The sequence below is a fragment of the Aquila chrysaetos genome, chromosome 19 (assembly GCF_900496995.4).
Source record: "Aquila chrysaetos chrysaetos chromosome 19, bAquChr1.4, whole genome shotgun sequence".
Taxonomy (NCBI): domain Eukaryota; kingdom Metazoa; phylum Chordata; class Aves; order Accipitriformes; family Accipitridae; genus Aquila; species Aquila chrysaetos.
In genome coordinates this window covers 11,186,267-11,201,299 of record NC_044022.1, presented here as the reverse complement: position 1 = coordinate 11,201,299, position 15,033 = coordinate 11,186,267, and the positions used below count along the sequence as shown (strand labels likewise).

Sequence of the window (15,033 nt, the reverse complement as noted above, 5' to 3'; positions counted from 1 at the left end):
CATACCATGTGACGTCCTATCTAGTATAGGAACTGGGGGGCCTGGGGGCGGAGGGATCGCTGCTCGGGGACTAGCTGGGTGTCGATTGGCGGGTGGTGAGCAATTGCACTGCACATCATTTGTACGTTCCAATCCCTTTATTATTGCTGTTGTCATTTTATTAGTATTATCATTAGTTTCTTCTTTTCTGTTCTATTAAACCGTTCTTATCTCAACCCACGAGTTTTACTTCTTTTCCCGATTTTCTCCCCTGTCCTACTGGGGGGGGGAGGGGGTTGGGCAGTGAGTGAGCAGCTCTGTGGTGCTTAGTTGCTGGCTGGGGTTAAACCACGACACTCCCCAATATGGCAATGAAGTGAAAATTTCTTTACTATTGCATTGTGCCTTTTCAGGACTCCTTCTAACAGGAATATGAAGGAAATGAAAGTGGCCTTCTCTCTAACAGAACTGTAAAAAAGGATTCTATGTATTGCTAGATGCGTTGAGAGGAAAAGGTGTTCTTCATCTTAATTTAAAAAAATTGTGTGTAGACATTATGCAATTGCTTCAGGATGTCAGTGCTTGTTTCTGTTCCCTCTCTGCTATCACAGGAGTAATTCATTATGTCCTGTTTGCAGAACATGTACTTTCAGTGAGCTTTCTTCCCAACCTGATAGCAAGTACCTGCAAGTCACAGGAAAGACCAATTGTTACTTTGAAGTACTGTAATTTAAATTCTCTAGTGTCAAGACTCTTAACAAAATGTCTGCTAGTGATTGCTATATGCTTGAAGAGACAGAACGTTTATCTGCACCGTTACCTAGATCTAGACAGTTATCTGAGGCAGATTTCCATGAAAGATGGCTGAGTTTATAATTCCTATGTGGGCTATAAAATATCTTTTCATCTATCACTTGCTAAATTCCACAGGACTTGTGATGAATTCAGTCAGAGCACACCTGTCTTCAGACAAGCATGTGCTGAAGTTCAAACAAGATCTGTTAACAGTCTTCTGAGCTCCGAGGCTTAGTTCATATTTGGTATGCATCTGTGATGTCACTCGCATGGCTCTAGGCACAGTTCCTGCAGCTTTACCTCATCTCCAAAATGCCAGATGAACAGGAATGTCTCAATACCATGTCCCTTGTGCGAGGATATAAAGTGACAGGCAGCTTAATTAACTTTTGCTTTCAGTCTGCATTGGGCAACTTTGAGTTTTGCTGTGCTGTTACAACAAACACGAACCATTTTGTTGTCTCTCCATTTATTCCTAACAGTAGCTTACTGCTCAAATTCTGAAGCAGAGAATAGGTATTTTTACTCTTTTACCTATTTACTAACCTACCTTCATTGATGTGACAGGAAGGGATAACAGAATCAACAAAAAGGGCCTCAGATGGCGCCACCTCCAGCGCTTGCATGTAAGCAAGCAAGTACCTACAAGGCACTATTATGGACAAATCCCGCAAACCCTCTCCAGGAACTCAGCATGCTGGGGTGCCTCTCTAAAGTGCCTATACACCGGTGCACACAGCATGGGGAATAAACATGATGAGTTAAGAGATCTGTGTGCAGCAGGGCTACCGTCTTGTTGGCATCATGGAGATGTGTTGGGATGGCTCCCATGGCTGGAGTGTTGCGATTAAGGGATACAGGCTCTTCAGAAAAGATAGGCAGGGAAGATGCAGCGGGTGAGTTGCCACTTATGTGAGAAAGCAGCTGGAGTGCATGGAGCTCTTCCTGGGGATGGATGAGGAGCCAGCTAAGAGTTTATGAGTTAGGTTTAAAGAGAGGACAGGTCAAGGTGACTTTATAGTGAGTGTCTGCTGTATGCCACCTGACCAGAAAGAACAAGTGGATGAGGTCCTCTACAGACAGATAGGAGCAGCCTCATGTTCACAGGCCCTGGTCATCATGGGGGACTTCAAGCACCCCAGTATCTGCTGGTGCGACAACACAGCAGGACATAAGCAATCCAGGAAGTTCCTGGAGGCCATTGACAACAACTTATTCCTCCAAGGGATAGAGGAGCCAATGAGGAAAGGCATTTTGCTGGACCTCCTACTCACCAACAAGGAGGGGCTTGTTGGGGATGTGAAGGTCAAAGGCAGCCTTGGCTGCAGTAAGCATGAGATGGTGGAGTTCAGGATCCTGGGGGCAGGGAGGAGAGCTCAGAACCCTGGACTTGAGGAGAGCAGACTTTGGCCTCCTGAAAGATTTTCTTGGAAGAGTCCTGTGGGATAAGGTGCTGGAGCATGTCCAAGGATGAGCAACAAAGCTAGAGCACAAGTATTGAGGAGTGGCTGAAGGAACTGGGGTTGTTTACTCTGGAGAAAAGGAGGCTGAGGGGAGACCTTATTGCTCTCTACAACTGCCTGAAAGGAGGTTGTAGCGAGGTGGGGTTCGGTCTCTTCTCCCAAGTAACAAGTGGTAAGATGAGAGGAAACGGCCTCAAGTTGCGCCAGGGAAGGTTTAGATTGGATATTAGGAAAAATTTCTTCACCGAAAGGGCTATCAAGCATTGGAACAGGCTGCCTAGAGAATTGGAGGAGTCACCATCCCTGGATGTATTGAAAAGACATGTAGATGTGGCACTTAGGGACATGGTTTAGTGGTGCACTTAGCAGTGTTAGGTTAATGATTGGACTCGATGATCTTAAAGATCCTTTCCAACCTAAATGATTCTATGGTAAGGCCTCAGAGGGAAGCAGGGCCCAAGAAAGCTGCTTAATATTCAAGGATCACCTCCTCCAAGCTCAATAGAGTTCCATCCCAATGAATATGAAGTCGGGAAAAAATGCCAGGAGGCCTGTGTGGATAGACAAAGAGCTTCTAGCCAAACTCAAACACAAAAAGGAAGCATACAGAGGATGGGTAACCTGTGTGGAATACAGAAACATTGTCTGAGCATCCAGGGACAAAGTTAGGAAAGCTAAAGCCCAGATGGAATTGAATCTGACCAGGGATGTCCAAGGCAACAAGAAGAGCATCTATAAGTGCATAGGAAACAAAGGGAAAATTAGGGAAAATGTGAGCCCTTTGCTCGATGAGACAGAGGCCCTGAGTACCAGTACATGGAAAAGGCTGAGGTACTGAATGCTACCTTTGCTTCAATCTTTATTAGCAGGACTGGCCTTCAGGAATCCCAGGTCCCAGAGACCAGAGGGGAAGGAGCAAGGAAGATGTATGTACCCCTGGTGGAAGAGGAACCGGTCAGGGAATACTTAAGTAAACTGGATGTACATAAGTCCTTGAGCCCTTATGGGATGCAGCCACAGTACTGAAGGAGCTGGCAGATGTCATTGCGAGGCCACTCTCAATCATCTTTGGTTGATCATGGTGACTGGGAGAAGTGCCTGGAGGCTGGAGGAAAGCAAATGTCACTCTATCTTCAAGGAGGACCCAAGGAATTACAGGCCTGTCATCTTGATGTCTGGAAAGGTGGCAGAGCAGCTAATTCTGGAAACCATTTCCAGGCACATCAAGGACAAAGGAAGTCATCAGGACTAGTCAGCATAGCTTCACTGAGAGCAAGTCATGCTTGACCAGCTTGGTAAACTTCTAGAATGAAATGACTGGCCTGCTAGAGGATATTGTCTACCTGGACTTCAGTACCTTCTACCTCTGACACTGTCTCTCATAAGATCCTCCTAGAGAAATTGTTGATGCATGTACTGGATAAGCAAGCAGTGAGGTGCACTGAAAACTGGCTGAATGGTTGGGCCCAGAGTGTGGTGATCAGTGTCACGAAATCTGGTTGGAGGCCAGTAACTAGCAGTGTTCCCCAGGGGTCAAAACTAGGTCCGGTCCCATTTAACATCTTCATTAATGATCTGTATGATGGGGCAGTGTACCCTCAGTAAGTTTGCTGGTGATGCAAACCTGGGAGGAGTGGCTGATATGCCAGGGGGTCACGCTGCCATCCAGAGAGACCTTGACAGGCTGGAGAAGTGGGCCAACAGGAACCTCATGAAGTTGAACAAAGAGAAGTGCGAAGTCCTGAACCTGGTGAGAAACAGCCCCAGGCACCAGTATATGCAGATGGCCACCCAGCTGGAAAGCAGCTTTGCAGAAAAGGCACAGGGGGTCCTGGTGGACACCAGGTTGAACATGAACCAGCAATGAGCCCTTGCAGCAAAGAAGGCTAATGGTATCCTGGGTTGCATTAGACAAAGTATTAGCAGCAGGTCAAGAAAGGTGATCCTTCCCCTTTACTCAGTACTGGTGAGGCCACATCTGGAGAACTGTGTCCAGTTCTGGGCTCCTCAGTACGAGAGACAGGGACATACTGGAGAGAGTCCAGCGAAGGGCCACAAATATGATGAAGGGACTGGAACATCTCTCCTGTGAGGAAGGGTTGAGAGAGCTGGGACTGTTCAGCCTGGAGAAGAGAAAGCTCAGGGGGATCTTAGTAATGTATCTAAATACCTGAAGGGAGGGTGCAAATTGGACAGCCAGGCTCTTTTCATTGGTGCCTGGTTACAGGACCAGGGGCAGCGGACACAAGCTGAAACACGGGAGGGTCCTTCTGAACATTAGGAAGTACTTTTTTTTCTACTGTGAGGGTGACCAAGATTGCCCAGGGAGGTTGTAGAGTCTCTGTCCTTGGCGATACTCAAAAGCTATTGGGATGTGGTCCTGGGCAACTGGCTCTAGGTGGCTGTGCTTGAGCCAGGGGGTTTGGGCAAGAGGACCTCCAGAGGTCCCTTCCAGTCTCAGCCTTTCTGTGATTACCAGACATCAGTATTCGCTCCCCAAGCAGTTAACAGTACCTTAGCCTGCATCAAAAACATGTCAATTTGTGTGATGTACGGAATAACCCCACTATAGAGTAGCCCTGCTGAATTCTGTCAAATATTAAATATTAAGAATATGTTGCTTGAGCAAATGCCGAACTTAGATCAGCTATATTCATGTTTGATTCATACAGCTGTACTATTTGTCCTGCTGTTTGGAAAGAGTTATACTTACAGATAGCATACAGCAGGCTGCACAGTAACATGTGCTTAAAAAAACCAAACCTTTTTTAATTTGAAATGTGATTTTTCTTGAAGTGATGGAACTAATGCAGAGACCATGACACGCTCACCTCCAGTATCTCAGTCTGCACTTAATCTGGATTTAACACTGGGAATAGTGGGTTGATTGTGACCACTTTTGCCCTTAAATAGCATGAGTTTGAGAGAAGCAAACACAACTCCAGTGATTGCTGGTATTGCAAAGAGTATGAATAGGCACACCTCTAGTGGACTAAATCCTCATGCTACCATCTCAAATAATCTTGTCTGCTGGATAATGAAGTACAGTTTGTTTGTTGGTGGGTTTTTTCCTTCCTTCTTTTCTGGACTTAAACACTCATTATGTGGTATTTGCAGCATTCTCTATCCCTCATTCTTTCCCTTTTCTGAACTGAGTTTCAAAGAAAAAATTGCTCTTTCTGTGTGGTCTGTTACATGTTTCTGTTAGTTACTGTATAGCCTAAATTAGGGACAGTGACATTTGTCTCAACTGGAATATTTTCTTTCTGCTTCAGTGGGCAATGTGTAGTTTAAACTGGACAGGGAATACTGCAGGAAGAAAATGGAGATTTATTGATTCGTGTAATACTAATACATATTTTTTCTTAGGTATGTTCCATGGAGCCTAACCAACCACAGTTTATAGTATTGACTTTTGAAGATTTAGTTGTATCTGGTATTCCAGTCACACCTGAGGATTCTGCATATTGGGATAATTTTTGTTCTAAGCAGGAGAGTCCAGTGAAACAGAATTCACATTCAAGATCAGAATGCTTATAAGAAAAAGAAAATTGTCAAAGTTTTTATGCTGGTACTCTACATAATTCAGTGTGTGGGAATAAGTGCACATGTGTAAATAAAACATGCCTTTCCTTATTTAAACTAACAGTATGATTTTCACCTTTTTAAAATTGACATTCTTTATCAATATCTTAAGGAAGATGCATGTTTCCTCGCTGAAGGAATTCTGAGTGAAAAGTCTAAGCTGGCCGCATGCTTTTTTGCTTTTCCATGCCTGTGGTTCTTACACTTCAATAATGACCCATGCTAGGAACAGGGAGCAGAGCTACAATAATGTTGTCGATTAGTCAACAAGTGTTTAATATATAAAAATGTGTTTCAATACTTCATTTATGCTGAAGCTTAAATTATGATGCTGCCTTTTCCCTTACAAAAATAATAGGTTTACTCTCAGGTGGCTGAATAAAGCCAGAAGAATTGGTACAAATCTTTTTGCTGTTGCTGTATGGTGCAAGTGTTTGTACAACACTTTGTGTAATAGCAGACCGAAGAAGTCTGAATCTTAGTATCCTGGAACTACATCTATGCAAAACTAGTTTGAGGCAGGGAATTATAAGTATTTCATATCCTTTTCACTTACAGTCTTTGTTAATTAAAGTTTCCTGTATGTAACTTAGGAATTAATTTTTAACAGTTCTTTTTGTATTTTTTCCCCTCAGCAGCAGATATGAGGCAAACAGCAGTTCAGTTTTCCTAGACTTGCATTTACATCTGTACTGTCCTAGACACTAAGTCATGAGGGGCGGGGGGGGGGGGGGGGGGGGGGGGGGGGGGGTGACAAACAAAAAAACCCTATTTACATTTTTCCAAATAGGCTTGTAACATCTGAAGACAGAATATTTTATTGTCTTACAGTGAATTAAAATTTCTGGAGATCTGTAGATCTTGAGTGCACCTTTAGAGTATTTGTATTCTTTTTCAAAACAAATCCTGTTTTGTGCCATTACCTCTCACTTTTTCTAGAAGTCGTAGATCTGTTATGGTCCATCTAAATGTAAGGACATGTACTGAACAGAATGAGTCATACTGAATGGAATGATTTTCACAACTAAAAAGAGTTCATTTCTGTCCTACAGTTAAACATAGATCTTCAGTGACTTCAGGTTTGCGTACAACGTGGCTGCACCCTGTATTCTGACTAAAGGAGAATCTACATGTAGTGTAACCGTTGAAACCATGCCTTATTACAAAGATAAAGAAAAGGTTTAGAGAGAGGATATGAGTTCCACAATATCATACAAGCTTTTGGAATTTTGTTGCAGATAATTCTGAATTCAAATATGCCGTTAAACTTTCCTACTTCTACCAGTTCTGATTAATATTTTCGTTTCCATTTCAATGACTCTCTCATCTTGCATGCTAATCATAGTTTTTGGTGTTTTGCTTTTTTCCTCCAAAACTGCAAATCAGTGAAGCAGCAACTCTTTTCTCCATACTCCACAGGGGTTAAATTAGATGTTCAGTAACTTCAAAGCTGAAGTTAACAGAAATATGGAGTAATTTATATACAAATTGTAAGTCAAGTATTCCAGACTGTTTTTTTTAAATGAAATACAACTTGAGAGAAATAGTTGGCACTCCATGGAGGCCAGAAAAGGCTATTCAGTGGGTATGTAATGGTAACACTTACTGGTGTAGGATATTTTTAACTGATTCAGTGGACTCTGTCTTATTCTGTTCTACCTGAAGTGTACTGTAATCCCAGATGGGCAAGCACATGAAGGTGCTTAAGAGCTGAGATAACTAGAAGCATTGCCAAGCTGAAAGAAAGGACTTGTTCTGCCACAGTTTTAGGAAGTCTGCTGAATAAGGAAGCCTGTTCAGAGTATGAGAGGCTGGAGAGTACTGAGCTCTATGGCTGGCTGGCTGTTAACTGATACAGTACATGCCAATCCTCACCAATCCTCACCAGTCACTGAGGACCCCATCAATTGTAGCTGTACCAGCCAGTTAAAATTGCCGACTTTTTTGCTGGGACAATGAAATCAGCTGCAAATATAGGGTGGGATGAATAGGAAATTTTCAGATCTGGGGATATTTCTGGGGATAAAGGAATTCATTTCGTATTAGAGATTAGTTATTTTTGCCTAGTGACAGTGTCTCAAAACCAAATTTTTCTCTCATTGGAAAGAGTTTAAAAAGTTTTACTGAAATTATTTATAATATTGTTCTTGCATATATGTAGAGGACAAACCAATTCTGTTAAATTAGAAAATTACACTTGGTTTGCTTGCCAGGAATATGATAATTTTCAGGTCTGTATCTAATTAGAAAGGTTAGAAAAACAAAGGAGTTTGTTTTGGTTAGCTTTCCATGAAACAAAAGCATAGTTTCTGACAGTCGAGACAGAATCATCTAGAAGATTGCAGTTCCTCATGTTATGATTTTGTCCATGTCTTTGATTTACACTGAGCTATTTGAAAAAAAAAAAGTTAATCTCTCTCTTTTTCTTTTTTTTTTTCTCTTTTTTTTTTTTTTTTAAACCTTAGGTAGCAGTAAAGTTAGGTGATGGTAGTGCCTTGTGAAGAGCCGCTTGAGTCAGGTGGTTTAGTGTCAGTGCAAACGGACAGAATTTTTACACTTGGTTTTACCACTGTGGAAAAGAGCAGCTGCATAGTTATGGCAATATCAGCTAAAAGCATGCTGCTAAAAGGCCAGCAAGACACTCTGACTCTTTATGAATGTGAATGATCCTTCTTAAAAGTCATCAGAATTTTTTGCTGGGCATCTGTGTACTGCAGAGGCATGTATTGAAATAAATGTTGCCAGTGTGTACAGATGAGTTATGTAATCTCACAGCTCTAAGATATTTTTTTTATTATTTCACACACTTTTTTTTTATTATACCTTCCCTTATATGAAAAACTGAGCCCTGTATCCATACATGGCCATAACACTGGCTTCCTTGCATTTCCTCAGAATATAGTCTTAATGTCCATACTGTTGCTGCTGTTTTTAGAAATACTGGTCCAGCACAGCTCCAGCTTCCCTCACTAATTGATGTTGGCCCAGTCCAGTGCAGATGAGCTGATCTTTGCTGGTCTCCCATCACTCTTCTATCTGCAACAAATTTCCCAGTTATGTCTAGAAGCCCTCTGCCCTTCAGGTTCCTTCTCTAGAGCTCCATTCCTTTATCTGTTTTGTTTTCTATATACTGCCCTAGACATGACCGTACCACATACCTGGATTCTAAAGAGTAAGAAGCTGCAGAAACACAAGCTCTGCTCCACGTGAGCCTTTCCCAGCAGGGGCTGTGGCTAGGTAGTCTTTTTCCCTGTGGAACAGGATTCACCAGCTTCCCTGTTACTCAAGTACAGATTCAGATCCTAGATCAGATCTGCTGCCCTAGACTGCAGATCAACACAGTGTTTCTGAGGAGTAGCTATTAATAGTCTGACCTAAAAAATTTTAAAAAAGTTTTAAAAAGTTCTGGTCTTCAGTGAACAGATTGTCAAAAGTGAATAAATGTGTCTTACTTTGGATATATCGTCATGTTTAAACCTTTGTTTATCTTACATAAAAATTATTAGAGTGGCTAGGAATTTCAGAGGATAAAACTGTTCAAGACAATTTGCAGCTGTGTGACAAGAGACCGGTGCCATTTGATGTGAAAATCTGTAACTTTGAAAAGTGGATCATAGGAATTCACTCTTAGCCTTTCACAAAGTCTGTAAACCTATGCAAGATATATATTGTTACTATATTATGGGATCAAATGCCACTGATGTTAATCAAATGTACTTATCTTAGACAAGAAATCATAGATGTACCAGCAAAAGTAGTGTAAATATGGTTGTAATCTATATGTTCTTGTAAACATTCAGGCAGCAGCTGACTGCAATAAAGCCATGATCTACAAAGAAAATCCAGATAGGAAGTAAAAGATAGCTATTCAAGTGAGCATAGGCTGTCTCTTTGTTGGAGCTTTACAAGATTATAGTGCTACATTCTACAAAGATGGTAAGTGGTGCTTGGGCACAATTGATACAACCAAGTCTAAAACAGTGATTTAGATTTTCCTCCTTAACTGCTGCCTAATTCTGCAGGTGGCTGGACATGCTAATTTGCTCTTCATGTTCCTCCAGAATATGGATATTTTTGATTGCTCTACATTATGTAGAAAATGTAAGCATGAAGTAAATTCTGACTTCTTCTCAAAAGAGCCAACATTTTAAAAGTTTTTTTTCAAAAAGTCACATATTGTAAAATGTTATTGTCTTGTGCTGTTATGTACAGTTTTTTGTGGCCAGATACTATGTATGACTCCTATTTCTGATAAGATTGAGTTTAATTTCTTTCTTGAAATAAAAAGTAGGTTATTTTATGTTTGTGCTCTGATTTTGTGTTGTCTATTTATGGTTCTACCTTTCTCAGTTATTTTTTTAATCTCACTATTATTTAGATCCAGACATAGGTGGGATTACTGAAACAGTTGTCTAACACTCCTTTGTTATTTTTGAAACAATTTATGGGAACTCAGAGCTGTATACTCTTAGTGACATCCTTTAGATGAATCGTGAAACAAAGGTCTGGACCAGCTGTCCACTCTCTGGCATTTTTATAAGACTAGGTGTGTTCAGGTCTGTCTTCCATGACAAAGACACGCCCTGGTTTCTTCCTGCAATTTTAATTTAACAATGTGCAACCTAGTTTCTTGACATAACATAGAATACACAAACATTATGTCATAGTTAGAGTGAGTGTCTCCTCATTTGGTCTAAATTGCAATAGTGTGAGGTTTAATGCTTGTAGGAAGGTATGTATTTTCAAATGCAAGGCTACACTGTTGCATAGTGTTACTTATGTAAGGAAATTTCTGAAGAATTTTTTTTGGAACTATGTTGTAGAACACAAAGGTTCTTTATGTTGTAGTAGGAGCTTATTCGCGCAGAAAAAGCACTTTTGCTTGCATAAGGGTTTTCTTTAAAACCCTTGAAAAATTGTTTTGGATTTGTAAGGGATGTAAACAGTAAGAAAATGGTTTCTTCAGTTGAAATGCATCTTTGATCCTCCAACATCTAGAGGTACCTAGACACCTTTATTTCTACTTTACAAAGCAGTGAAGAAGCACTATCATACTTCAAAGTGTTAGAGAAGCTGCCCAGCATCCCGCTGTATAAAGATGTATTCTTCATAGTGCAAATAGAAAAGTATCTGCAATAAATGTGTATAATCTGTTAGGAAATATTTTGCATCACTACTAACAACTGAATAGTTGAATTTGAATACATTTTAAAGCTGCCTTTTTATGTTTTCAGTGGCTCTCAGCCCAACAAGAGAAGGAATGGCTTGGGTTGGGGCATGGTGTCTAGGTGTTGTCACATCCAACTTGCTCTACGTATAACTAATGAAGTCTAATTCTTCAAACTGAACTAGGTGGGAGCTTCTAATGATTAAAGGTTTTATCCAGTGGCTGTTGCAAAACATATGAGCAGCCATGGTAACAGGATACAAAACCCCAAACTTTTTATTCTCCTGCCAAAGTCTTATTCAAGTGCTAATTTCAAATTTTCATTTCTTGGTTGCTAGGAATCTTCCTGAGTAATAACCCTGCCTATATCAGCCTATAACCTGCTGATCAAATTTGTTTCTGAAAAGGGGATACATTTTTCTTATGCTGAGGAGGATTCTGAAGGAGTTTCTACCCTTTAATCAAAGTTTTAATCCTCTGAATAAAGAATTTTAAGTCATTGCTTTGCAGATGTGTTCAAGGCAAGTGTACTACCTACCAATCTGCCACAAAAAAAAAGGTATAGGTCCTACTGAAGGCAAGCATTTTTTTTGAAGTTTCAAGCTTAGAAATGCTGTGTGTTAAATGTACTTAAAAGGTTTGCCAGACTGCTTGTCAGATATGTACTAGGGATTTAGGGGTGCCTATTGAACATCTTGGGCAGGCTTACGGCAGGAAGCGAACACCGAGGTTCCCAGTGTAAGCAAGGTGCAGTGGCAGACCTGTATGCGATACCAGAGCTTAGAAGGACTGATGGAGCTTTGGGAAATGGTAACATTCTCATGAATGGCAAAGCTCTAAAGGACTTGGGTGTGGTTTTCTTCAGGTTTGTATTTTTAGGTTTTGATAGCTGTGTTGTAGATGTATAAATGTCTCACTTTGGATTTGATTATTACCCCGTTAAGTTACTCAGGTGTTTAAGTCTAGTCAGATACTCCACAAGGGCACTGAGATTTTGATTGTGTCAGGATTTGAGGACTTAGCTGAGTGTGAAACACCTGAATAAGCAGGTGCATCAATTCCATCCTGTTTCTGCGTGTGTCAGTATGCCTTGTGCTGTGCCCTCGGTACCACAGGACCTCTAATGCATCTGCCTGAGGTACCCTTTGCTGCAACAACTTTTAATGGGCTAGTCCCAGCATGCTGAAAATTGCTGCTGGCAGGTTGTTGTCACTGAGCTGACAAGAAAATGTTTTGGTATCATCACCAAAAAGTGGTGCAATGTTTCCCTAGTAAATTAATGGAAAAGATGAGTCAAGGAATTATATGTGAAGACCTTAATGTTGTACTGCAAGTAATAAGGGGAAATAAATGGAAAAGATAAGTTGAAAGTGTATTAATGCTAGCTTTTAAGTCACAAAGAGAAGTTCTTAGTTCTGCTTTGCTCTAAGGTCTCAAAGCAGCTGAAATTATTTCAATCCTTTTATTTGAGTTTCTTTTTTTTCCCCTCAAGGTTAAATAGTAGTATCCATATTACACACTTCCAAAATTCCTGTTAAGGTTTTCCAACTATCTAGTGAATTTCTTGTCATAGTATTTTAATGTTTCCAGCCTTGGTTCGGTGTTCTAAAAAGTTGCTTTCCTTTAATCTTGAAATAGGCTGAAGTTCACTCAGTTAGCCAGTCTCATCCATTTTATCCATGGGAATCTCTGACCGGAGGCAGAAAGCAGGAGCTTGGACTGCCCCTAAATTGACATACAGGTTAGCCACTCACCCATTTTCCTGCTCAACCATGCCCTGTGCATCCAGGATCCTCTATGCCTGTGGAAACTGTTAGCTACCCAGGCAGGGTGTGTTTGTAGCCCTTTCCATTGATACAGTATTGCTAAGGGGTGGCAAAGGCTGGAGTCAGATGGTGCGTCTCAGATGTTTTCACAAAAATACTTCAGTGTCGTGGTTTAAGCCTAGCCAGCAACTAAGCACCATGCAGCCGCTCACTCACTCCCCTCCACCCAGTGGGATGGGGGAGAGAATCAGAAGGAAAAAGGTAAAACTTGTGGGTTGAGATAAGAACAGTTTAATAGAACAGAAAGGAAGAAACTAATAATGATAATAATAACAATAATGACAACACTAATAAAGGAATTGGAATATACAAAACAAGTGATGCACAATGCAATTGCTCACCACTAGCCAACCAATGCCCACTTAGTTCCAGAGCAGTGATCCCTCCCAGCCCCACTCCCCCCAGTTTATATACTGACATCACATGGTATGGAATACCCCTTTGGCCAGTTTGGGTCAGCTGTCCTGGCTGTGTCCCCTCCCAACTTCTTGTGCGCCTCCAGCCTTCTTGCTGGCTGGGCATGAGAAGCTGAAAAATCCTTGAGTTAGTATAAACACTGCTTAGCAACAACTGAAAACATCAGTGCGTTATCAACATTCTTCTCATACCAAATCCAAGACATAACACTATACCAACTACTAGAAAGAAAATTAACACTATCCCAACCAAAACCAGGACAATCAGCAGAAGCAAGAGCTTGACAGAGTGCAGCGCTTCATCCAGCCTGCTGCTGCTTGAACAGCCAGTGGTTATTCGGTTGTTAAATGTGACTCTGTTTTAGTCAGAGGAGGGTACATGGTCCTGTTGTAATGGCTCTTAAGCTCATTATTTTTTGAATTAACTCACTCAGTCGAGTGACGTCAGTACTTGATGTCACTGAATATTAAACTCTCAATTGCATGACTGATAATAAGTTTTGATTTTATTTCTAGTGTTGAATCTAATGCTTCTGCCCCATGAATTTACTAATGGCTGTTCTCACCAATGTTTGCAATTTTTGCCATAATATCGATGTACTGCTGGTTTTGGCTTTAAGGCATCATAGATGGCAATCCTAATAATCAGTGCAGAAGGGAAGTGCAAAAAGGCTAACAAAAATATGAATGATCTTTATAAATATGATTACAGATTTTATATATCATGCATGATACATATTGTATTCTGTATATGTAACGTATTAACAATGTTATATAATAATTTTATAAATGTATTATATATTTATACATGTAGACTTGCATATATATGCACACACTGTATTACAGTATCATATCTTTCAATTAAGGATAGGCCTGTATTTCCTCTGCAGTTTGTATAGGCGTAAGTACCCATATGTAGTTAAAAAAATGCATATTTTTCATTGTAGAGTGGTGTTTGATATATTTAAATGGCTGCCTATTAAAATTACTTCGAGTTTGCATTTGAGACAGCAAACAGGCAAAAATCTGAAAATACTACCTTGAAAATATTTTCCCTTTAAGGGGAATATCCTGTGTTTTCTCAGCTTCAGCAGCGTAGTTTTCTGTAATTTAGCACTGCTGCCATCAGGTGAGTGGATTCTCGGCCCATCTTTCAGGTGATTGTACAATGTGCTCCTCATCCTCATTGAGAGCTTTTGTGAAAGGTACAGTGAACTGCTTATTCAATGAGGTCACTGGTCTCTTTGTAAGAGAAATGGAATTTTCCTGCATGTATTAAGTTCAAACACTGTCTACTGAATAGAGTAATTTTCTCAGCAAGCAGTGTTTACTAGCTACGTAAAAGCATTTTGTTAATCCTGTGATAGTTATGTGACCTACAATTACTTAGCTACCTATATAACATTAGGAAAATGTATTGGATTAATTTTGTACAGTAAAACTGTGTGTGGGTAAAGGTGGTACTTCAGTTGTGTACACGCTTATACCATAATCAAAATTCTCATGTGAGTGAAAACAGCGTATTAAAAAGAGACTGATATTTCTGATATCATTGTTTCTGCCTAATTGCTTGTTAGGATGTTTAGATGATTGGCCTTGTTAATTTAGAATGTTTTCCCTAAAGTGCAGTAGGATATTTATTTGCATTTAAACTGGGGCAGGCAGGCAGCTCCTACTTGCAGAAATCATTGTTATCTTTCCATTACCTTTCAGGACAAAAAGAATAGCAAACTGCTCATGGCAGTGGAGCACATTGGTTTCAGTTGGCTTGAGTAAAGTCAGATAAGCTGGCCGTAGAGCTA

At 40.5% G+C, this 15,033-nt stretch overlaps 1 protein-coding gene across 1 annotated transcript in view; it reads left to right on the top strand.

Annotated features, from left to right (window-relative positions):
* The window catches only part of AASDHPPT (aminoadipate-semialdehyde dehydrogenase-phosphopantetheinyl transferase), a 41,562-nt gene extending 31,440 nt beyond the window's left edge, over nt 1-10,122 (top strand). Inside the window, 1 exon segment of the mRNA XM_030043236.2 lies at nt 5,607-10,122. Within this exon segment, the coding sequence (XP_029899096.2) occupies nt 5,607-5,777 (171 nt within the window). The 3' untranslated portion in view covers nt 5,778-10,122.
* Nucleotides 10,123-15,033: the final 4,911 nt, after the last annotated feature.